The sequence below is a fragment of the Sminthopsis crassicaudata genome, chromosome 1 (genome assembly GCF_048593235.1).
Source record: "Sminthopsis crassicaudata isolate SCR6 chromosome 1, ASM4859323v1, whole genome shotgun sequence".
Classification (NCBI taxonomy): Eukaryota; Metazoa; Chordata; class Mammalia; order Dasyuromorphia; family Dasyuridae; genus Sminthopsis; species Sminthopsis crassicaudata.
This window is the reverse complement of record NC_133617.1, coordinates 190749096-190774821: the sequence shown is the minus strand read 5'-3', so window position 1 is coordinate 190774821 and position 25726 is coordinate 190749096. Positions and strand designations below refer to the sequence as shown.

General features: G+C 32.0%; 2 protein-coding genes across 7 annotated transcripts in view; one reads left to right on the top strand and one right to left on the bottom strand.

The window, feature by feature from the left end:
• HSBP1L1 (heat shock factor binding protein 1 like 1) overlaps positions 1-24773 on the top strand; it is a 53742-nt gene extending 28969 nt beyond the window's left edge. Inside the window, exons 3-6 of one of the 3 annotated variants that reach the window (XR_012483174.1) lie at positions 2133-2199; positions 3821-3911; positions 23843-24041; positions 24528-24773. Coding sequence is in view for 1 of the 3 variants with exons in the window: in XM_074273315.1 (XP_074129416.1) it covers positions 2133-2199; positions 3821-3911; position 5863 (159 nt within the window). In the remaining 2 variants the exon portion in view is untranslated. Of the gene's footprint in view, positions 1-2132; positions 2873-3820; positions 3912-5862; positions 9313-23842; positions 24042-24527 lie in introns of those variants that run through there. The other 2 variants (XM_074273315.1, XR_012483176.1) reach the window with 2 other exon arrangements.
• Positions 12577-24637, bottom strand: TXNL4A (thioredoxin like 4A). 4 transcript variants are annotated; one of them, XM_074273277.1, is made up of 5 exons: positions 24485-24541; positions 24320-24384; positions 21799-21872; positions 16740-16843; positions 12577-13272 (listed from the first exon to the last, which is right to left on the bottom strand). In XM_074273277.1, exons 3-5 carry the CDS (start codon positions 21823-21825, stop codon positions 13101-13103), a joined length of 303 nt encoding a protein of 100 aa, XP_074129378.1. In that variant the 5' UTR covers positions 21826-21872; positions 24320-24384; positions 24485-24541; the 3' UTR covers positions 12577-13100. The 4 variants fall into 4 exon arrangements, with proteins under 4 accessions (XP_074129378.1, XP_074129397.1, XP_074129388.1 ...); XM_074273296.1 differs by lacking the exon at positions 21799-21872 and having other exon boundaries at positions 24485-24622; XM_074273287.1 differs by lacking the exon at positions 24320-24384 and having other exon boundaries at positions 24485-24615.
• Positions 24774-25726: the final 953 nt, after the last annotated feature.

Sequence of the window (25726 nt, the reverse complement as noted above, 5' to 3'; positions counted from 1 at the left end):
GAGTTTTCCTTCACCGAAAGTTGCATTCTTCTCGTTAAAAACAGCTGAGTTTAGAAGCAAACTCTTCTGATCACAAATCAAGTGTCATTTTTATGTATGCCCTGTAGTTTCCTTAACTCTGGGTTCAGCTCTATCCCATCACTAGCATTTGAGACCTTTTATTGCCAGCCTCTCAAAGCCGCAATGATTGTAAGAGAAAGCTTGCCAGAAAATTAGGAATTCGCATAACTTTTTCTTGAAGTGATTTAATGATTTTGCAACGGGGGAGGAAGGGTGTTAAAACATCTCATTCAATTCAGTGATCCAGCATTTTCTCTCGAGACTGGCAACTAGATGAAAGGATCTATTATTTGAAAAGCTCTGTGAGATTGTTCTAGACAAGAGTTGGATTGGCTTTGCCAACTAATTGCACTCTCTTCGCTCTCCTTTAAGTGACAGCTAACATTTAGGTTTTTACTAAATCCAATACTAAATTATGGTAGGAGAATTTAAAAGTTTGGCTACTTCATCTGCCTTCTAAATGGATTGCCTACTTTATAGTAATTTTTATAGTATATAGAGTAGATTTTATGGTTCAATTATTTAAAAAACCTGAACATCATTCTCCCACCCCCAAATTATATATAATCTGAGGTTCAAGTTTGAAATGTTTAATTGTGGTGTTGGTTTGTATCTCCTTATACATATTATATACTAAATTCTTGATTTTGCATGTGAGACAAATGCTCTGTTATTGACTGTTCTCATGAATCTTACAACTTGAGAGTAAAAAGAAAAGGATATGTTAAATAACAATTCAATTTAACAGTATTGCATATAACTTTAGAGCTAGAAATGTTTCTGATGCCTGGGGAATGAACATTTGGAAATCTCTTAGTAAATTTAACTTTTAGGCAACATATGTGTTTTGTTTTAAAAAGTAAACATTACTGTGGAAGGAAGTAGGATATTATATTAACAAAAGCATTATTAGAAATCAAGAGATCTTCGATTGGCCCTGTCACTCATTATACTTTCTTGGGCATTTTAACTTATCTAGGCCTCTTGGTCTTTCTCTACAAAATTGGAGGAGAGGTAGACAACAAAATTTAAGATACTTTCCATTTTTAACCTTGCATGAATTTCTTCCAGGGCAATTCTCCTCCATCCTTCTAATATTGGTTCTTTGGCCAGATCATTATTGTAGTCCTAAGAGATAGAGAAGGCATGGATAACCCACAAACTTAAATTTAAAAATCTGAAAACATTATTGGTAAATTCAAGAATAGCATCAGCAAATGGAAGATCAGTATGATATGTACTAATTGTCACACGTCAAATGTATAAATCTCTTAGCTGGGAAATTCTGTTTTCAGAAAATCTGTCCACAGCAGTTAACAAACTTCTTAAAATTTGACTTTTACCTTTGAAACAAGGCACAATAAAATTTAATGTTATAAGCATTTTAAGTAGCAATATGGTCTAAGAGATATAATTGAATTTGGGAATGATTACTAAAATACTTCACCAATTCTTTTACCAAGTGTTGGTGTGCCACAGTCATAAAATAGGTCCAGTTAAGAAGAGCAAATAATGATCTTTAAAGTCTTTTTAAAAATATTTAAATGGATCTTACCAATATGGTCATTCATTCGAAGGAAAGATCATAGAACATCCAAGTTTACCTATCCCATACCTATCTTTCCAGTTTGCCAAAGGCATCCAACAAAAAAACTACATTGGTGGAGGGAGGAGGCTTCTTAGATTTCTTTTGACTTTACAAAGGATATTGCTGGAATACCAGTTATCCCTCCTCCTCCTTGCCATACAATTGCTTCCCCCCCACCCCCAAGTATACATTTCTTTGATGGTATTATTTACTCCAGTTCTTTATAGTTCCTTGTAACATTTTGCAGCCTACTCATAATCACTTTGTGTCTCTTCATTGCTCTCTTGAGTAATTTTTAATTCTTTAGCTGCTATACTGTTCTGTTTCTGTCATATAACCACATGTGTAGACTATTTATATAAAAGAGAAGTGTCTTTATTTCTGAAGTTAGAATCATTAAACAAGTTTTATAATTTTCCAGGAGCAATTTTACTCCAATATTCAGGGATGTATATTAAATATTATATTCAATTTTTTTTTCCAGGCAGATGATTTACTACAGGAACTTCAGGTACATTTTCAGGCTCTGACTGAAACAATAACTCTCAAAAATATCCTTTTATATTTTAAAATAATCTAGTGTTGCTTTGAAATTACATGATGAATAAGAAATGTTTTCATGATCAGCATTCCTGATCATTTCTTTCCATGTAACTTTTCTAATATGCATATATTTTATGCAAATTGTTTATTTTGGTGATAATCCAAGGGATCTATTAATATTCATGGAGGATGGAAGATTATTTCCTATTTTGTGAAGAGGTGGATGGATATGTATTTTTCAAGGACAAAACAAAAATACATATTTACTGTCCTCAGTATGTCAAAGATATGTCATTCTATTATTGTGGAAACTCCTTCTACCAGCTGCCTGAGACTTAGAGATGTTAAATGATTTGATTATGTTTACATAGCTAATATTTCAAAGCAAGGATTTGAATTCAGAACTTCCTGGGTCTAGCTTCTTCTCTATACAGTATGCCAAGTTCTTAGTAGGCATTGTTGGTGCACTATATAAAGAATGCCAGATTTACAGTCAAAGGCTTTAATTAGACATCTGGAAAGGCCTTGAAGGGGCTGGTCTATAAGACCTTAAAGATCCCTTTACTCTATAAACTTATCATCTCACATTTATAAAGTATTACTGAAAGAAATCCCTAGGTCTGTGTGATCTGAATCCCATTATTTACACTAATGAGTATCAATCATTTTCAACAAATTTTTTTTTTTTTTTTTTGCTTCAACTATTCTTACTTGTGGCTTTGACTTAAAAATTGTCAAGTACCACAGCTCTCGTATAAAACCAGAAGAAAAACAATTTATTTGCTGAAAACAAATTTTGTTCACTTCAAAAATCAAATTGTTGAGTGTCTGCATACAAAACATATCTGTACAAGTTCTCAATAATACTTCAATTTGGGAAATTAGTTTCCATAAGGGGGAAAAAACACTAATCCTAAGGCATAATGAAATCAACACTTAAATACCTTAAAATGTGCCTGTGTAAAAAGACAGATTTTTGTCCAACACAATTAATTGGGCAAGACAATTTAAAAAGATTGTCCTCAAAATGTTTAAACGTTTAGTCACATAACAATACACCATAGTTAATTCCTGTTTCTTTGGATGTTATTCCTGATGCTATAAAACATAAAATCCACTGGATTTCAATTTTTCAATGGCTTTTAATATAGTAATGGCCATACTCAAATTCCAATAATTCAACAATCTATTAGTTAGGAAAAAAATTATATGAAGGATTTTTTTTTTCCTTTCCACAAATTAGACAGTGGGAGTTAATTTGCTATTTGTCCTCTTAATATGCTTTAAGCCTTCATAATTTAATTATCAGAATTAGTTGTGCTAATAAAAAAGGAGGTTTTAAGAAAGTCTTTTTGGTCAACAATTCAAAAGTGATATTAGATATACAAACTATAGGACTACCATTTGTTTTGCATAATTTCACATGTGTCTTCTCAATGTGGGGATGGGGAGTGATAAGGGAGAGAATATGGAGCTCAAGTTTTTAAAAACAAATATTTAAAATTGTTTTACTTTAACTATGGGGAAATTAAGATAGTAAATAGTAAAGGACTACCATAAAGTATCTAATGGATTAAGTTATTGCACTAATGAGATTAATCTGCAATTGAGTTCTCTTTAACTTTATACTGGAAGAAATGGGGAATCGGATTGATGATTTACAGAACAATGTAACTGATCTCATGGTAGAAGCAGGGATTGAAAATACAAAGAATAAATGGTAAGGACCATTAAGTTTTTTTATTTGATATTTTAAAGGCCATTTATTTATTTTAAAAATGACCACACACTTGTTTTTACAGCCTGAAATCACCACCTATATATAAAAATAAAAATCTGAAAATCTATAATCATTTCAAATTATAAACCTATACACAATTTCCTGGGCTTTCTGATTTATCCTTATAGCTATCAATTGTAACTATCTTAAAAAACTAGAGTGCTTATTTTTTTTTCCTTAAATAAGAAATTAATATTTTCATATTTAATCCTCAAAAAATCATGTTGAAACAGGTATTTAGTTTTTGAGAATATATTCATGTCACCTTTATAAATTAAGCCTATTAATAATATAGTCTCTGATGTATCTTTAAGAGTTTCTGTTATATGTGGATGTACCTCAGAGTTTAGTTTTTTTCTGTTACAGATTTAAATACCACTATGTAAGTAAAAATTGCTATTTTTAGTCAGGAATTTTATAGATTTTCTATTTTTAGCTTATGACATTAAATTTCTATGCTTTGAAATGAAAGTAGTATATACTTGAAAACAGGTATGTTCCATTAAAAATAATCACATATATTTGCTACTGAGTTTGTAGTACTTGATGGCAGTTGTCTTAATTCAGCTAACAAAAATTTCCATACACCATAATTCTGAATTCAAAAGGGTTCATTTTTCAGTGCTGATTAATTTAGCTTTTCTAAGAAATAACTAGAACAGAATCATATAAAATAATTGAAAAATCGGAGTTATTAGCCCTAGTAAGGTAAACAATTGCAGAGAGAGATGCTGACAAGTTTTGAAGAACTAAGGCTTCAAATCTGTAAATTAACTAGAAAGTTAAGACATTTATTGCAGGAATATAGAGCTCTAGTTTGAGTTTGAGACACAAGGAAGAAGTCTAAATTAGATATTTTTAAAAATTATATAGAGTAGGATTAGGAGACAGAAAAGTAAGGTGCTCAGCTTTAGTTAGGTAACATAAATCTGTAGTAGGCTAAATCAATGTTTTTGGCAATGGCAGCCTGGGGTTAAGGGAGAGCAAGATTGGCAAAACTGGACAAATGGACTTTTAACCTCAAAGATGGAGTAAACTATTCAGGAATTCTAGGTCAATGAGAAAAGGCATTCTAAGGTTGTGGCTGGTGAAGAATTAAAGTGGAGCACAATGCTGGATAGAAGATATATAGTGATGAGTGCAGAATTAATGTACGTCTAGGGACTGGAAGTATCAATGAAGTATGAATTAAGTGTGGGAAAATTAAGATGTATTTCTTGGAGTAGACATTTTTAAAGTTCTAGTTCTTGGAGTTGGTGTAATTTCAAAAGATATTGAAGTCCAAGACTTGGCTAAAACAGATTGTTGGAAATAAATAAACTGAGGAATTACATGGTCAAGTTATTCAAGAGGTCATTAACTTCTTGACACTGAATATTAAAAGATCACACTAAAGAACAGATAGAAGAGGTAATCATGACCTAGATACTAATGTCATTTTAAAAAGTTGGGAGAGTTATAAGATCAAAGATGAGGTATTGGTAAAATAATATACACTGATTTCACATGGCACTTCTTCATTTTCATTCCTCTTAAGCACTTATTGTGTATTACTACTTTATATGAGTAAGGTAGTCTCTTTAGTAGGAAAACCTGGATTTGAATTCCAATTCAGATGTATGAAAATCAGGAAATTACCTTTTTAAGTGCTCTGGGCTCCTAAGACTGTAAGGGGGAGATAAGGTATAGACCAGAATTGGCAAAGAGTTTCCTCCTTTGAACACAGGTTCAGTCCCAGTTCCTATTACAATTCTCTCTGCATATGACTTATGTTTACCATCATCATTAAGCACAGTAAATTATTATTTGTTGTTATTAACTGAATTTATTTGTTAGTTTAACTGTGGATGAAGAGATGTAAATAACATCTATTTCAACTTTTCCCAAATAGACCTGAATTACTGCAATGTTAAAAGATGCAAAGTACATTCTTTATGGATAAAGATTCTGCTGCATAGAAGCTATTCCTACAAGAGATAGTTTGTCAAAAGTTTGAAAAATTAAATATATAATAGATATTACTATTTTAAAAGTATGTTTATTTTTGTACCTAATTAGATTTGCTTATTTAAATTTAGTTCTTAGATTACTTTTATGATTGATAACTTTTATTTAAAGTGTCATCCAGAGACCACTTTTATCAATTCACAAATATTTTCATCAAAGATAATTGAAACTTACATGATGTTTAATAATGTGCAAGTGCTTTTGATAAGTATGATCACATTTGTTCCCCATCACAATCCTATTTTATAAATGAGGAAATTGAAAGAAACCTCTAAGTTATTATCACAAATGGACCGTTGGAAAATATTGAGATACATATCCAGTCTCTTTAAAATGGAAGTTCATTTTCTGTTGTATGGTGGAACATCCTTCCTTATCTTTGGTTTAATACTCATGATAGCTTAGTGTTAATCTTTTGGGGGGAAATCTTGGAAGAATCTGAGTTACAATTTTTTAACTTACCATACTAAAATATCCAAAAGCTTCAAGAAATCAACTGAACAAGTGAAATAGCATTTTGAAAAATACTGACACTATTCATCTTTGGCTGTCAAAAATATAATGCAATCTTTTAAAAAAGAAACTGCCGGGGGCAGCTAGGTGGCGCAGTGGATAGAGCGCCAGCCTTGAATTCAGGAGGACCTGAGTTCAAATCTGGTCTCAGACACACAACACTTCCTAGCTGTGTGACCCTGGGCAAGTCACTTAACCCCAGCCTCAGGAAAAAAAAAAAAAAAAAAAAGAAACGAAACTGTCAAAGCAAGCCAATTTCCTCTTACAGGCTGACAGTCTACATTTTAAAATTCATTCACATTTACACTCAGCACAACCACTTTTATGGGAAATTCAGTAGGGTAATTACCTGAAATGCTTATATAATAGTACTCTTTTACTAATTCTATCTGATGTTTCTACAGTAATTATTTTCCTTAGCACTCAACTGGCCTAATAAGCATGAGAACATATACAGTACATAAGACTTGGAAGTTATTTAAGCACCCTAGAAATTTTTATCACCAAATTCACTTTAAGTAGTGAACTCTATAGCTGAACACAAGTTTAAAATATGAGATAGTTTATAGCATACCCCCCAAAAAAAATCCATTTCCACATGTAACATTCATCTTTAAATAAAAGTATCCTAATATTCTCAGATGTGTTCAAAAATTGTTTTCAATTTCAAATAAAAAAAAATCTTTTCTAAATATAATTTTATGTTCAGAAGAATTTCCAAAGTCAAAAATTCTGGTTCTATTCCAGAAATATCTAGGGAAATTGGAAATAACTGGAAATAAACATCTGCAAAGCCAGTTTTTTCAAATCATAAATGAATAAGTACCTCCAGATTGTCTTGAAAACTACTTTACATAGTACATCTAAAATTTCAAAGAAATTTGCCACAAGTATGACTGATAAATACATCTTCTTAAAAAGGAATGAGAACTGAGCTGGGCCCCCCCCTTCTTTTTTCAAATAAGGGTTATGAAATGACATAACTTTTAGCAAAACTGGCTAAGAGAAAGCCTGTTTCTGAATTAGAAAAGGTTACTTTTCCAGAAGATAAAAAATGAACTTAGTACATAAAAGTGGGTATGTTTCTGCTAATTCTGAATAACTTCAATTTCAATTAACTATGAAAATGTCACAAATTTCAAAGATCAAATAACTATCATTGTTTTGTAAAAAATGTTACTTCCAAAAATAGTGCAGGGGAAAATATTGTAAATTGCACTAAGTCCATTATTGTTTCTCAGTATTTAGTGTTACTTTATAGCTTTTTAAAGTTAACAATGCTTATTTTCTTTGTATCTACAAGTAACAAAATTTGAGTTTTCTTAAAACTTATGTTAATAGCCATTATCAAAGCATATGGATTGTGTTTAAAGACAATCCATCTCAAAGCCACTTTTAAGAAATATGAAGAGAAAATTATTGAATTTGAATGTAATGGAATACTGTTATTCTATCAGAAATGATGAGCAGGCTGATTTCAGAAAAGTCTGGACTTAAATGAATTAAGGCCAAGTGAAATGAACAGAACCCGGAAAACAGTGTATACAGTAACAGCAAGATTATGTGATGATCAACTAAGACATATTGAACTCTTCTCATGAATGCAATGAATCTAGACAATTTCAACAGACTTGAAATGGGAAAATGCCATCTGCATCCAGAGAAAATCAACTACGGAGACTGAATGTGGTTTGAAGCATACTAATTTTTTTTTAGTTTTTTCTTTCTTGTGGGTTTTCCCTTTAATTTTGATTTTTCTTTCACAACATGACTAATATGGAAATGTTTAAAATGATTGTACATATATAACCTATATAAGGTTGCTTAGGGTCTTGGGGATGGGGTAGGTAAGGAAGGAACGGAAAAAAATTTAGAACTCAATTTTACAAAAAGAAATGTTGAAATGTACATGTATATAAAACACTATTAAGTGGAAAAATAAATAAATATAAAGGGAGAAGCCAGGAAAATTATTATCTAGACAACCAGGGGTTTTGTTCTATAATGGTTTCCCAATTACTAATTTCAACAAAGTTAATATACATGGAATACAATACCAAATCATTCTGATTAATTATATCCTGACAGCACTTTATCATACAATGCCATGGTTTTGTTTAAAAACCTCAATAATCTATAAATCAATTTGGCTATAGTTTAAATATGCGAGAATCTTTACAAAGAAACTATAAGGAAAAGCAATGTTGTATATAAAAATGACTTTTGTTTTTGTATTTTATTGTGCCTAATATCCATAAGCCTCATTTGCCACCAATTACTTGATTCTGTTAGCTAATTTTTTGAGTCAATTCTTTGTTCCCCAAGTGAAGCCCTTTGAAAGCTGCTCAACCACACATACATAAGAGAGGCTCAACAAATACCTGTTAAATGAGTTAATATCAGTAATAAAAAAGTTAACATAAATTAAAGTATAAAACATATATTTAAAAAAAAATGTTTCCTTTATTTTGCTAAAATAAACAACAGAAATAATGTATGATATACAAACCTATTCCATTTCTCAGTTTCCCACATTTAAGTGAAAATGTTGCTACTGTGAATATATGGTATCATAACTGTAATACATTCTAGTACAGCACTTCATTTTGCACAATGGGGCAGAAAAACAAAACCTTTATATTTGGACACTGATTGAGGAATATCACTTCAATGACATTGTTCAAAAATATGCTAGTTTGAAAGTATTGGCTGGACTGGGGGAAATGAGGGAAAAAATTTAGATCATTATTTTGTAGGGGTGAATATCAAAAATTATCCATGTATTTATTTTGAAAATAAAAAGCTTTAATTAAAAAATAAATGTTATGTAGAATTTCTGCCCCCACCTCAAAAAAAGTTTTGGTTGACAATCTAAGGAAAAGCCTGGTTATTTCTGGTTATTTTCAACATTTTACTACCCTGCTGTACACTTGTAAACTTTCTTTCCTAGAAAGGAACATTTGGAATTTGATTCAGGTGTTATATTTAGGCAAAATTTCCCTTTTCTTTTTCAGAGATTGTTAAATCAAGACAATAATTGCTTTGTGCCTCAAAAAATGCTATTTCCATCAGTTTAAGTAAAGCCTTTTATTTGTGATTTGCACTTTCAAAAAAATGGTATATGGTGTTTACAAAGCTGGCATACACAAAACAATAATAAAAAAAAAAAACAGAATTAAAATAAAAAATAATTATTTAGAGGCTGTGTATCAACATTCCCATACCAGGCACTGTAAATATTACTCCAAGTGAACAATAAATCAGACAACTAAGGCCAAAGGGTAAATATGTAGGGTTCTTACTATCAACAATTCAAGAAACACTTGCTAAATAATCTACTGAATGACAAGGCATTATAAATACAAAGACAAATAAAACAGTACCTGCCTTCAAGGAAATTACATTGTACTATTTGTATATATTTATATATATCACATAAATAACTAAATACAAAGAATACAGAGAGTAATTTTGGAGTCCTCCAAAATACTAAAAATGGTGGAATAAGAATAGGAAAGGTCTCAATTAAGAGATGGAACCTGAGTAAATCTTGAAGGTAAGGTTTAAAAACTCACAGATCAATACATATACAATAGCTCAATAACATAAAGAACATTAGCAATTTTGCGTAGGGGTGCATGGGTAGGAAGTAGTGGCTTTATAAAAATTTTCCATGGAAGTGGCTACTTAAGTGAACATTAAAAGGAAGCTAGAGACTCTAACAAGTTGGGGTAAGTAGGGAGCACACTCTAGGCACAAGAGAGCAAATAAACTATGCAAAGTTATGGATAGAGATGGAAGATGGCATGTCAAGTTCAAAGAGATAATAACCAATTTGACTGGAATAAGTGAAGGGAAGAAATAACAGAATACAGGAAGGAGGCAGGTTGTAAAGAATTTAAATATGTAACAATTGTTTCATTATTTATACATGTAACTCCAGTGCTTGGAGTATTGGTATATTGTAGGCACCTTATAGTTATAGTTATAGTAATTAAATGATCAAGTCTAAATTTTAACCTAGAGGCAATAGAGAGCTATTAAAGATTTTTGTATAGGACAGAAATGTGATCAAATCTTTGTTTTAAAAATATTAATTAGAATTAGAAAGATTAATTTGCTAGTTGTATGGAAAATAGATTAGAAAGAGACTTAGAGCAGAAGGAATAAAGGAAGCTCACAAGTTTAATGGGGGAAAAAGTTTTTCTTGGTAATAAATTTTAAGAGAAATTCACGCCTAGGATCCTTTCATAAAAGGCACTATTATATAAATAGGCATTACTACCAAATACAGCTTTGCAAGATACATTAATATCCTTCAAATAGACTTTTTGTATCAACCCTCCATCCTCTGTGAAAGCTGAGGGCTTTCTTAAATTCCAGCAAAGGTAAAAATTATTTTTCAGGGAGCTGAGGTAATGTGGTCTCAGCATACATTTTCATAATCTAATTTATAAAGGAATAGAGTTTTTAAAACCCCAGAGAAAATAATGAACACATTAGATCTTTTCTCTAAAATATCAAATATTTCAAGTAAACTGTTCACAACTGTTAGACATCAGATTGTTACTTCAAGAAGTTCTCAAATAATTTAAACATAAACAATCAAATGTTACTTAATAAAAAGACTGATGTTTTACACTTCTGTCAAAGAACAGTGTTAACACTACTTTAAAAATTCAGGACCATAATCTGAATTCTTATTATCGATAGAAAGCCATCCCATTTTTGTGGAGAAAAGGCCTAAACTGCTAATTTAGCTTCTAACCCTAAGCTAGTGCAAATGTCATTACAGGGAGAAACAATGAAAACAATAGATAAAATGCTTTGACAATTAAGAAAAATTGTAGGCAACAGGGAAGATTTAGTTCCTGGGCAGTAATTTGCTTCTTTCTTAAGGTCTACAAAAAATAAGAAGTCAATTTTCCTGAAAAAGTTTGCCTTCTACTGGAGGGATATAACAATTTGCAAAAATAACAAAGTACACACAAAGTACTATACAATCCTTCAAGAGACGGAGAGCACTTTTAGTGATGTGATTGGGATTAGAAAATGCCTCATGTTGGAGGCAGAACATGAATTGAATTGAAGGGAACTAGGGATTCTAATTATCAGAGAAAGGGAAGAGGAGTATTCTAGATTTGGGGGCAAGAGATAAAAGAGCAAACATCCTGTTGAAAGGCACCTCAGCGGTTTACATACCTACCCCAATGATGCTGCCATTGCTCAAAAAAAAAAAAATGCAGCCCCTGACAATACATTCTTTTGGATATCTTTAATCAAATCTCATCTTCATTCTTTGAGGATGACATTTTTTTTTTGTTTTTTTTGTTTTTTTTTGAGGCTGGGGTTAAGTGACTTGCCCAGGGTCACACAGCTAGGAAGTGTTAAGTGTCTGAGATCAAATTTGAACTCGGGTCCTCCTGAATTCAAGGCTGATGCTCTATCCATTGCACCACCTAGCTGCTCCCATGACATTTTGGAAAGTAACCCAAAACATCAAATCTGATGACTATAGTAGGTTATAATGCAAGACAGCATCTTGCAACTTTCTTATCCAAACTCCGAGGGTTAAACACTAAAAAAAGCAGTTTTAAAAGAACCTTTTGAGTAATGGAAACAGAGAGGAATAAATACCTTAAGGACAACATTTTTAGAACATTAATTTAGATGTTCAGACTCTGATATGCTTATTTTTAAAAAATGAAAGGACTCACTTTGCAATTTCATTCAAATGATTAGCAAAATTGCCCTTTTCCTCCCCCCCCCCTTTATTGGAAAAAAAGTGCTTGATATGGAATGAGTTAAGATTCAAATTTGGGCTCTATTTACTACAAAATATGACCTTGGTACAAATAAAATGACTCGATTTCTTTGGGCCTTAGTTTTTCATCTCAGTTCTCTTCCTAATTCTAAATCTTATCCTTTAATAACCACCCAGATTAGAATAAGAGAAATGAGTTTAATTTGCCACAAGGAAAGTTTATATGGAAGAATTTTTTACCTTTTTTTGTAGAGAAAACAAATAATGATAATGAATAAGAAGACTAAATATGTTAGACAACTAAAGTAGGAAGCGAACTAGTTGAATCTCAAATCCTTTAATTATAATTGAAGGTTCTGTTTTTAGTCAGATGAAAAGATTAACATTGTTTACATTTTGGGAGGATTTCAGGAGACTTGGATAGTTATCAAATAATGAAAATAGAGAAATAACAAATTATAAAATACAAAGGTTAATTAAAGAAACTTTTAATCTTCTGAGGCAAATTTAGTGAAACTAATGTTTTAACTTAAAAGCAAGGAATCTCCAATCACAAAGTTATTTTTAAAAATTAGCAGACATCACATTTTCATGTATTTTAATTTTTTTCAGCTGTGAACTGTTTATAATTATTTAATCATATAAAAATACATTGAAAATTTAAGGCTATATAGCCCTCATTCCAAAAAGATGTTCTGTGCCAGCTCCTTATTTCATTTATTTTCCAAGCATTTTCCTCAAAGGATTTAAATAGCGAAAAACAAACAAAAACACAATTCCACCCCATCCAGTCCCCCAAAACAAAACAAAGAGCTTCTACATAGTCGAATATCTCCAAAAGAACATCAGTATCTGTATTTGGTGGAATAGTCCTTTGGAGAAACCACGAGACCTCTACCTTTACGAGCACCTCTATATACTGTTTCTATTATGTCAATCATTTCTTGCTTGTCTTCCATCGCCCAGTTAATCTTGTTGTTGTTACCTGTACCCAAATCAATCATAATGTGCTTGTTCCTTTAAAGAGAAAGAAAAAGAAGTCAACTCACATGACTTTTTAAACTTAATTTTTTAAAAATTTCAATAGTATTTTATTTTTTCAATTACAAATAAAGACAGTTTTCATCATTTTTGAAAGATTTTAAGTTCCAATTTTTTTTCTCCCTCCCTCTTTTATCTAACCCCCTGAAGATATGAAGCAATCTGATATAGGTTATGTGATATATATCATATAACTTTATTTTTCTTTTATTTTTACAAAAATTTTATGCATAGGTAATTTTCCAGCATTGACAATTACAAAATCTTTTGTTTCAACTTTTCCCCTCCTTCCCTCCACCCCTTCTCCCCCAGATGGCAGGTTAACCAATATATGTTAAATATGTGAAAGTATAAATTAAATACAATACATGTATACATGTCCAAACAGTTATTTTGCTGTACAAAAAGAATCGGATTTTGAAACAGTGTACAATTAGCCTGTGAAGGAAGTAAAAAATGTAGTCAGACAAAAATATAGGGATTGGGAATTCTATGTAGTGGTTCATAGTCAACTCCCAGAATTCTTTTGCTGGGTGTAGCTGATTCAGTTCATTACTGCTCTCTTGGAAATGATTTGGCTCATCTCATTGTTGTAGAGGGCCTCATCCATCAGAATTAATATCACATAATTTTAAAGGAAAAAGAATGTTAAGTACTTTACACATATACCACCAAAGTCATACATTGCTATTATTTTTTTCCAAGCAGGGATTCATCACAACAAAGTAAAAGGGTTAGTAGAGAGGAAATAAGAAATATATACTAACACTACAACAAAGATGAGGAATAGAATTTATTAGGAAAAAAATGTAGGGCTAGTATCCATGGATCTTAGACAAAATCAAACTTAAAAGATTCAATTAAGCGAGAAATCTACATTTATGTCAGCCATATTAATGTTTTAGATGCATGATGGGTAAATGTGTACACGTGTATTTATAATATATGTGGATATGTATGCATATAGGAATAGATATATGTACATAAAGTGTATATATACAAATATATGTATGTATATATGGGGTATGGGTGAGTGTGAATATATATGTGTTTGTGTATATATATATCTGTGCTTAACTGTAGCCTACTTGGAAGAAGTGGCAGAAAATGAAAGTGGGGAAAAAGAATAATAGGAAACAAAAGAATAACTTACAAAAAAGCAAAGATGGACACTCATGAATATAATTTCTTCTATTATATATGCTTTCTTGAAATGGAAATTTATTGTCACATATTTTGAATCCTTCCTGATGTTCTGCTAGGCACATACCTTTTTTTTTGTTGTTTTTTTATTTTGTATTTAGTTCAATTTTTAAAAATGCACTGTTCTTTTACTCCATTATACAGACTTCTAAATAGACATTAGACATATTTCATTTCAACATGGCATTTATTAAATATAGGTCAATATAGTGGATAAGATTAAATATCCACTATATATTAAATACCCTATCTCCATAATATCTCTTTCATCTGTTCCTTTCTTTACTCAAACCACCACCCAATTCAGGCCCTCATCATTTTAAAGTTATTTGCTGCAGTCTCCTAATTCCTTCCCTAATTGGAAAGAGAGTTTCTTCCCTCTCTAATGAACTGTCAGTCTAGACAGTTTTTAAAGTGATTTTCCTAAAATGAAAGTTTGACTATGTTATTCCTTTCCCCATATTCAACAAACTTCAATGGCTCTCTGGAACAATTACAAACTCCTCTGTTTGGCCTTTATAGCCTTTCAAAAATCTGATCACAAACTTTTTCCCCCAAAACTTGTTATATAATATTCCCTTTCTTATGGTTTAGCCAAATTGAGATTCTTAACTTTTCTTCAAACATGGCACTTAATCACTAGTTTCTATGCCAGTGTACATACTTTCCTCATGCCTGGAATTCACTTCCTTTTTATCTCTACCTCTCAGAATTCCCAGTTTCTTTTAAAAACTTAGTTCCAGATATACTGTCTACAAAAAATATTTTCTTATACTCTTTCCCTGCTCCTCAAAATATTACCTTGAATTTACTTTGTAAAAATATACATATACACATAACATAATACAGACAAAAACACATTATCTTTCCTGATAAAATGTAACATCCTTGAGGGTAATGATAGTTTCATTTTGTCTCTATAACACATAGTAGATACTTGACCATAAAAGAAACTTAAGACTCATCAATTGCCTAACACTTAAGATTTAAACCTTCTGATTTGAAAGTTTTCTTTCCATTAAATCAGAATGTTCAAAATATCAGTGTTGTTAATGAATCCTAACATTCTCCCTCAAACCCAATTAGCAGTTAAATTTTGCAATAGTACTTTTCTTATCTCTCTCTGCCCATCCTTTATTTCAATTACTATTCTACAACTTATTTTCTTACTTAAACAATGACCACCTGAGAAGTCTTCCTGACTCATCCTGTCAACCACTGCAAGTTAATACTGCTTTCATACAGGTCTAATTACATCATTCTCCTGCTCAAAAGTTTTCAATGTCTTTCCATTTATCAGATAAAATCCAAACTACTTATCTTGGCATTCAAGAGTCTCCACAAGTTTCTAACCAGCCTTTCCAATTCTACCTCAACTTAACTTCTCTTCATATACCTTATGCTTCTACCAAACCAGTTTATGTGGTATTTATTAACATACCTTCCCTTCTCATATTACTGGTTCTTACAAGGTGTGCTGCAGCACACAAGTACAACCCAAGTTTTATTAGGTATACTATGAAATCACTTCTCACACTCTGAGATTCTAACATTCCCCACCTCCCACTCTCAGCTGCAGTTTGCTGCCTGTGTCTTATTAGATTTGCATTGGGATGGTTACAAAATTATTCTTTCCATGGAGGAAGAAAGCCACCTTCTCCACAGTGAGTCCTACAGAAATAAAGATGATGAGGGGATGCAGGATGGAAAGGAAAAGCAGAGCATCCCACCATTTCTACTGGCAAAGAATACTCTGATATGAATTCATCCTTCAGTGTTCCTCCCAAATGCCATCTTCTTCAGTCATCTATGATCATTCCTCCTATAATTAGTAGGCACTAAAAACTGTAGTACTTTATTTTCTGAATTAAACTAGTTATGATACTTGAAGGGAATAGAATGACAGATTAATATTACACATTATTTTTAAGCCTCTATACATGATGAAATCTCATACTTTCAAATACACATACAAAATGGAGAAACTTTCATGAATACATTAATTACACTTAACCTGGTTTTCTCAGCAGTTATACTTTATAAAAATGATTACTGAAGACATTAAATTGGCATAAATTCATTTTTCTATTAACAAATTGAGATTCATTTTGTATTCTAAACTAATTCCACTTGGAATGTAAATGAACTGTTTCAAAATGAGAAGTACCTACTCAAAGGTATTCTGAATGTTAAACATCAATCTTTTCAATATAAGTAATATTAAAAAAAAAAAATCATACCTGAAGAAAAACATGACAGTACAGGGATCATACAACTCATACATTTTATTGAAGTCTGGTACTTCTGTAATGTCCACAAGATATATAACTGCAAAATTTTTTACCTAACAGAAAAATAATAAAAAAGCAGAATCAATTAGGATATATCTTTTTTATTTCATCTCAAAAAGGTACATTTTAAAAGAATTTTGTTAGATAGCATTATATTTTTTAATAAAGGCATTTATTCATACTTCCACCCAGAACCATTTCCCCCATGGAGGGGGGAAAAAAAAAAAAAGCTAAAAACTGTAAATTTTGACACTTAAATGTTAATATCCTTTTTCCATTTTCTAAGGTATCTCAGGATATCCTGGTAAGTTTCAAAAAACAATCTAAATCTGTTATGAAGATTATAAAGAAATTGCAACAGGTATTTTATTCACTCTGAACTAGTGTGAATACTGTAGGAAAGGCTTTTTATAAAGTCTCAAACATAGTCAAGCTTGTTATCTCAACAGACAAACACCTCAAATGGTTGGGTCCTGGCTTGGCTATGACCTTGAACCTGACCATGCACTTGGCTTCCACTTTTCTCATTACTCTGATGTGAACACTTGAAACTAATTTTGATTTTAAATAATACCCAAATACAAGTTATGCAAACCATACCTTCAAGGAATAGCTGATTTTCAAAATTATACTCCTAGATCAGGTCATTAGAAGACTAATAAGGGGGCAGCTAGATAGCACAGTGGATAGAGCACCAGCCTTGAATTCAGGAGTATCTGAGTTCAAATCTGGTCTCAGACACTTAACACTTCCTACCTGAGTCACTTAACCCCAACCTCAAAAAAAAAAAAAAAGAAGACGACTAATAAGAAGGACAAGACTAAAGTTCTAATGGGCTATGATAGTTTTAATTATACATAACTAAATGTATATGTAAAACTATATTTATACATATGTATATATGTAAAACTATGTATTTTTCTTCTCCACTTTGCTCAATAGTTAGCACAATGCAGTTCACAGAATAAGCACACAAGTATCTAATTAGTATGCATAGAAGATAAGATACTATTCCTAGCAAGGGCACTGAGTTACCCTAAAATGTAAAGGTGCATGGTACAGCAGAAAAGAGTGATGGATTTGGGGTCAGAGAATCATGACCCTGCTATTTGAGGTTACTGTGACCTTGGGCAAGTAACTAAAACTCTAAGGACCTACTTAAGTTCTTCATTGATAATATGACAGGTTTAGGCTAGATGGTCCCTGGGTGCCTTCCAGATCTAAATCTATAATTTTATGATCTTTATCATTCTCTCTTTTTTATTTAAAGAATTTTTCCTGAAATTTTTGTATCACCAAAATTTTTATCAGCATCTTTCTCTCTTCCTTCTCCCACTGAGCCATTCCACATAAATATACCTCTACTTTCCTGTGCACAATAGGCATTTTCTCAAATGCAAACTAGATCTAAAGAAGCTAAGTGTTTGAAAAATAAATACACGAATTTGTAAACCAGAAAACAAGACCGATGAACTGACTTCATCTTAAACGAAACTGTGGCCAACAAGAAATAGAACACAATAAGATAAGTCATAATAAAACTTTTATTAATCACACACACACACACACACACACACACACACACACTCCTAAACATTCAAAATTAGAGATGACATTATTTTAGTTCTTTTATGGAATATTCAAAATGAATTAACAAATATTCCATAATGCTATTCATTGCTGAAGATACTGATATACATAATCATATTTTAATTAAATCAAATTAGTATTTTAATAAAATTGTTTTAAATTATTTCTAAGTGTAGCTTCATTACCATTAATTTCAGCAAGCTGTTTCATTACATTTTTTTTTTTTTTAAACTTATTATTCAGTTATATCCTACTTCTTCATGATCCCATTTGGGATTTTCTTGGCATACTGGAGTACTTTACTATTTCCTTCTCCAGCTTATTTTACAAAGGAGGAAACTGAAGCAAACAGGGTTAATTGATTTGTCCAGGGATACACAGCTAGTATTCGAGGCCAGATATAAATTCAACAAGATAGGTTTTCCTGTCTTCAGGCACCATACTCTATTGTGACATCTAGCTACTATTACAAGTACTATCCTTCAAAAATATAATTGGGTTCAAGGTATTAAACATTGAGTTTCACTTCTTTCAATAACCTCCTTTATCTTAATGCAACTCTACATAACACTCCAACAGAAAACCAGAGTGAATTCTGTATACTGCAGTTATACTTTTGACCATGCCCAAAGATCAATACTATGTACACTACTTCAATCATAAAAAAAAACCCCAGTAAATAGATACATCAAAATCTTAAGAGAAACAAGATAAAACATAGGTATATGAGAAAGATCATTATGACTCAATGAATGAACTTTCTATCTAAAGCCCTAGAATTCCCCAACATAAAAGCAAAGGTTATAAAGAATATTTTCTTAATAAAAGTAACTTATTATAATCATTTAATTTACAAGATTTGAATTTTACTGAGGAAAAAATAAGGGAATTTCCTTACCACTATGATTTTCATACTTTAAGTGTAAAGCTGAAAAAAGGCTAGGAGATTCTAAAAACCTCCATCAATCTTTAATACTGACAAAACAAATAATTTAAATTTCTAAATGTTTTTTGTGGAATGTTGTAATTATAATTACCCAGATTAGTCCTAAAAGATGATTTGAAAATCTTCCTCTATCCTTTGAAATTGTGTGTGTATGGGAGTCTATGGATGTAGAATATGGCACATATTGTTCATCACAGTGGATGTGTTACTTTTGCAAGATTTTTTTTTTTTTTTTAAATCTTTGTTATAAGGAATGGCTTGCTTTGAAGGGGAAGGAAGGACATAAAAAATGAAAGTATAAAAGCAGCAAGAGCTATCAAAAATATTTTTTAAAAGCATGTTCTTGTTTGTCTTTAATATTAAATATATTTTTTACAATTTGAGATATAGTAAATGTTTTTCATTTTTAAAAATTATTATACATTATTTAATCTATAATATGAACTATACTGCAAAATCTTAAAGAGTTGAATCTAGAGATATTATCTCTAGATTATCAACTTATATGGAGTTTTTAAGCAATTAAAACCTCTAAGGTTTTTAAAGATTACAGTTAAGTTAGCTCTTTCTCATCTTGTACCTATGCTGTTTTTTTTTTTTTAACCTAAGTGAAAATTTTTACATTTATCCCTATTAAGAGTTCACTTACTAGTTGGTACACCATACCAGTATATTTAAATCTTTTGAATCTCAGTACTCTCAATTTAATGACTGACCCATGAAACAATTCCAATTCTCGACTCCAAGCATTCTATCTGGCTGTCCTCTTATGCCTGAGATGCTCTCCCTCCTCAGTTCTTGACTACTGATCTCCCAGGTTTTTTTTATATGCCAACTAAAATCTCACCTTCCACAGAAGCATTTCCCAACTCATTCTATTCCAATGGCTTCCCTATAATTATATCCTGTTTATCCTGTATGTGGCTTGTTTTATCTCTATTTGTTTGCATGTTATCTCCCCCAATAGAAGGAGAGTTCTTTGAAAGTAGGGATTTTCTTTTGCCTCTTGGTATCTCCTGGCACAAAGTGAGCATTTAATAAATGTCTAATGATCAATTATTGACTGAGTAATTCAAATGAATTTTTTCATAATGTGTGTCTTTCTACATGAATGTTAAGTAGTACATTTCTACCTCCATTCAAACATTTATGAATAGGATGAATTCATGTAGCATGTATTGATTTTTCTCTGCTGGCTGACAACAATTTGTTAAGAAACACTCTAGAGACATATGTGGATACAGGTGTTCAACCAACAAAAAAAAAAATCTACCTAATATTTTCTAATATTTTTGGATAGTGATTTTTATATTTTTAAGGGATTAATTTTGTGGCTGATATAAGAAAATCAAATGATAATGATTTCATTTACCAGAGGACATTCAGGTATCTTACTAAGATCTAATCTATCACAATTTAGTTAGACTCATGCAACTTTTTTACTTTTAGGACTAAGGCCTTACTTCTATAAACAGGTATAAGTGATTAGGGCTAATGAGAATCTGTAATCTTCCATAGAGACTGCTTTTAATAAGAAACTAGAATCTTTTGTCACATAAACTCAGTGAGAATTAAAACAGCATCATTCATATATATATATATACATAGAGAGAGAGAGAGATTATGCAACTTCCATTGGAAGGAGTGATTTTCTTTAATTTTTCTAAAATAAAAAGATTTTTGAGTCCTCCATATTGGATCTCTAACACAGTCCTACAAATAATTTATCCATATACTGCTTCCAAATGCTCATAATCCAAAATTAAAAACTTTAATCTGTTTCTTCAAACCTTAACATTTCTTAAATATATTTTTATGTATATGGTTCTGTCCTTCAGCTACCAAAGAGTCTCAAAAAAAAAAAGTATAAACAAAATTTTTATACACATTACATATAAATAGGGAATATGGAGTAAAAGCATGGTATGACATAAAGAGCACTGGACTTGGAAGAGAGGAGATCTGATTCTAGTGCCATCTCAGTTATTTATTAGATGTGTAACTTGGGCAAGTCACCTCCCCTTTACATAGTTTTCCTAATTTATAAAATGAAGGTGTTATCTGATATGATTCAGAGTTTCGTTCTGTCTATAAAATCCTATGTTGTTCTAATGCATCTCAAAGTAACACTGGAATTTATTAACACTACTTATAGACTTCAAATTATTATTGTGAGCTTCAAAAATTCAAAATGTAAAAATGTTTTATATATAATATGAAAGAAATATTTTAAGTTCTTGAAACTACTAGTTAAAATGGCAAAATTATTTTTAAAAATATTGTAACACAACTTTGAATAGTAAACTCTAGATTTGATAGTCTAAAAATAGTTTCCATCATTAAGTGCACACCTCAAAATTTGAGTTAAAATCAATGTGAAGTACTGATTTGCAAAAGCAGTATGCCAACAAACTATATTTGAGGAGAAATACTGTATAATTAAGAACCTAAATATTTGGAATTTTTACTCACTTTAAAACTGTCGTGATATCCAAACATGGCTCGCTAGCAAGATGAGGAAGGAGATCTCCCATTATCTGCCATTTCTGCAGAGGGAGATTTTTAAATAGAAAGTTATGTTTTTCTTATTTCCCACAGAAACCTTAAGCATCAAAAATTCTTGTAATGCTTCCCCAAAACAAATTCCAGAATTATACATTTCCATTATGTCCTTAAATAGGGTAGTGGTGGTGGGAAGGGTAGTGGTATGTTATACAAAGCATTGAAAAAATTATCTTTGCAAAAATTAGGTTTGCATTTTATGTAGATATTAAAATGGATGTTAATTTAAAATTAAATCCAAATTTCACTAAATTATTGAAATATGATACAGAAATCTACAAAGCCAGAAGTTCAAATTTTCTAAAGTTGTTTTCATTACTAGTAGATTTACTGTTATATACAATTTAGCCTTTTATATAGTGATTTACATCACAGAAATGGTAATAATATATTTAGAAGAGGAACAAATGTAACAGAACATGAAAACTTGCATTATATTCCCTAGCTAGTTACAACTTATTACAGCTTTGTTGGGCTAGGAAGAGATAACTGATACTTACAATCATCAACCATTCCAGTCTCATTTTGACTAATGGCAGCAAGATTTAGACTGCTTAAGGGTAGCTTATAGCTACGTGTACCCATGTTTAACTTTGTGTGACAACAGATTAAAAAACCTATAAAATGGGAATCAAGGCTTATATCCTTTATTATTGTTGGTCCTTGTCATTGGTAGTTCCTAGTTTGAAAAAAAAAAAAATGTAGTTTTTCTTCCTTGCTTTCCTCAGAAATCTCTACAGATTCATTAGTCTAATGAGGTGGGAGAAAGAGATTAGAATGTGGCTAGATGTTGAAAGTATGACAGTATATATAAGTAAAAAAAAGAGAAAAAGAGCATTTCTTTAATTCTAATCTCTAGTTAATTGTCATTCCAACTATGATAAACGTTATCCTGGACAAAAGAGTGATAATGACTGTCTGGTTAGCTTCACATAAAAATGTTTTTATTGTTCACTCATGACTCTTCATGACCTCAAATGCTTTCCATGGTGTCTTCTTGGCAAAGACACTGGAGTGGTTTGCCATTTCCTTCTCTGGTATAGTAAGGCAAACAGAGGCCAAGTGACTTGCCCAGGATCACAAAGCTAGTGTCTAGGCCAGATTTGAACTCGAGAAGATGAGTTTTCCAGACTTCAGGTTCAGCAGAGCACTTAGCTGCAACTTGCCCTGCACACACATGCACACACACACACATATGCATGTCTATGTGGATCTGTCAATATATTCTTTACATTTACAGAGTTTATATGTAGAGATTCATGTTGGTGTTTCTTATTAACACTATGGAAGACTTAAATGAAAGAAAAACAATGTTTATAAAAGTAAGCCATGATATTTGGTAATTTAAAAGATGTTTTAACTTTTCATTAACCTTTAATTACATTTAAAATTTGTAAATTTCTTCTTAATGAATAATTTACCATCACAACATCTGAAAACATTATTGACTTTCTGATGTTAAATGATTATTCCTACCACAGCCACCAAATATTTGTATCAAAAGGTTATCACCCAATAACACAGTGATAACCCACATCAATAGGCAGCAATTAAGGTTGTCAGAAAAAAAAGAACACTAAAATAGAGTACTCTGGTTTAGACAACACAAGTCTAAAGTTATATTTCCAAATGTCAATAGAATTTGCTTTAGAGAAAGAGATCAATTATTTCACAGATACTAAAGAGCATCTCAAGTAAGAGTATTAAAAACACTAATTTCAAGATTATAGTTTTGATCTATTTCAGTGAATATAACACACATCTCTCACAAAGTTCAAAACTAAAGACACTAAAAACCAAAATTAAGCATATCTTGAGTAGAGCTTCTAAGATGATAAAGGATAATTTTTTTCCTAAAAATAAGGCATAATGTTGGTGGAATATCTGAAATTTTAGGCTAATATTTTCTTTTGTGTGGAGTTAAACTAATTTTCATAATTCTAACTATTAACAGACACAAAGCTAAGGTTGAAGGTAAAAAATACCAGCAGACAGCAAGACCCTGAAATCAAGAAAGAATGAATCAACGGTACTTATTGATTATCCACTAGGCTGGAAGCCTGTGCCACAGATGGATTTCTATTTACCATGTTTATTATAATTCTGATTCATTCTAATCCTGAATGAAGTTACATACAACTAAAAATGATGGGGTAAGTAAATCTTGAAAAATACTTTGTCTAAATCACATATTGGCATGCAAATCAATTTAACATTTTTGGTTTCAACATGAGGTGAGGGTTTTAATCTTAGATCATATACATTTATTTCCTTAATTCAAAGGAAAAAAAATAAAGGTTTAAGAACCTAATTAATGAAATCAATTAAAAGTAGCAGCAGAGTACAAGAATGCAAAGAGCAAAAGAGAATTAGGAGATTCAGTCCTGCCTCCATCCCCATAAAGCTATATGACTCTTTATAGTGAATTTACCTCTCTGGGTCTCCATTTTTTCATCTGTAATATGAAGACAATACTTGTTCTGCCTATTTGATGGGCTGTTAGGAGGATCAAAGGAGAAAAAGGACATCAAAGGGCTTTGTAAACAAACAAACATGAGGGAGCATAATATTAAAAACTTGTTCAAGTAACATTTACCTTTTCTGCAATACTATATAAAACTTCATCCATTTTCATACAGGTGGGATCCCAATCATGTCCGAACCTAATAACCACCACTCGGTCCTCTTCTGAAAGAATCGCTTGATCTACCTGCCAACCATTGTGCAAATGTGGAAGCATGTACGACATCTTGAACAGTTAAGCTTGAGTCCTGCAGAAAAGAGATCCACTTGTTAAAAATCAAGGGTTTTTTCTTTTTGTCCATCTTCCTACTAGCATTAAGAAATAATCCTGGTACTAACAGACAATTAAATATTTCAACTCAGACTAGTGAAAATCAAAATACTAATACCCTACATGCTCCCCAAAAGCTTCCCCCTCCATTCCAACCAGACTTGTAATTGTACAGCTACAAAGTTACACTCTACAAATGTCAACTAAGACCCCGCCCCACCCCCACCCTCTCCCGACTTCGAAGAACTTGACGTAGCTAGGCCATTTATGTACTAGAAGACTAAAAAGCAAATCAATTTAAAATGTTTGGCTTTAACATAAGATTCTGGCTTTTAATATGAGGACCCACACTTTTTCCATTTCCACAGTTCAAGAAAAAAAGTATAAATGTTTAAGAACCCAATTAATGACCGAAATTAAGAATAGAAACTACGTGAGACATGTTAAGAGCATAGGAAAATTAAGAGATGCAGATTCAAGTGCGGCCCACATATTATCTCTGTGATCCCGAACAAGTCACTGCTCCTCGGTATTTTTGCATCAAAAGAGGCAGTAATGGCCTAAGCAGCAGGGTCACCAACTCAGGCCAGCGCGGAACGAACCTCAGGGGGGTTCGTTTGTTCATTTACATAACGGGGGGAGGGGCAACTCAGGGCAGTTTTTCTAAAAACTGCCCGTTTCAGGAGAGCAGCACCCGTGGACTGCAGGCACTGGAAACAAAGGGACCCGTCACATCTGAGTGCTTCTCTCCTGTCTCGGACCCGAGCGAGACCCCAAGTTCACGTGAGACCTATGGGGGCCGGCAGCGGACAAGACTCCAGCTCTTTCCCGGTCCCCAAACCGAAGCCTCACCCACCCTGTCTCCCAAATTACAGTCTAGAGAGTCGTGATAGAAGCCGAGCCTCGGAGAAAAACGGCGGAGCAATAGAAAAAGGGGCTGAAACGCGCCGAGGGCCCCGACCCTAACGAAGAGAGGTCGCGCACGAACCCGTCAGCAAAGAGCGAAAACCCAGCTCCGCGAACCACCGATAGACGAACCGCTGA

Bases quoted from the DNA above. Each gene is read 5' to 3' on its own strand.
- TXNL4A (XM_074273268.1), bottom strand. From the start codon at position 24,637: ATGTCGTACATGCTTCCACATTTGCACAATGGTTGGCAGGTAGATCAA. The intron at 16,844-24,484 runs GTAAATGTTACT...TTTTTCTGTTAG, and splicing joins TATATAGTATTGCAGAAAAG to GTAAAAAATTTTGCAGTTAT. The intron at 13,273-16,739 runs GTATGATTTTTT...TTCTCTTTAAAG, and splicing joins ACTGTCATGTTTTTCTTCAG to GAACAAGCACATTATGATTG.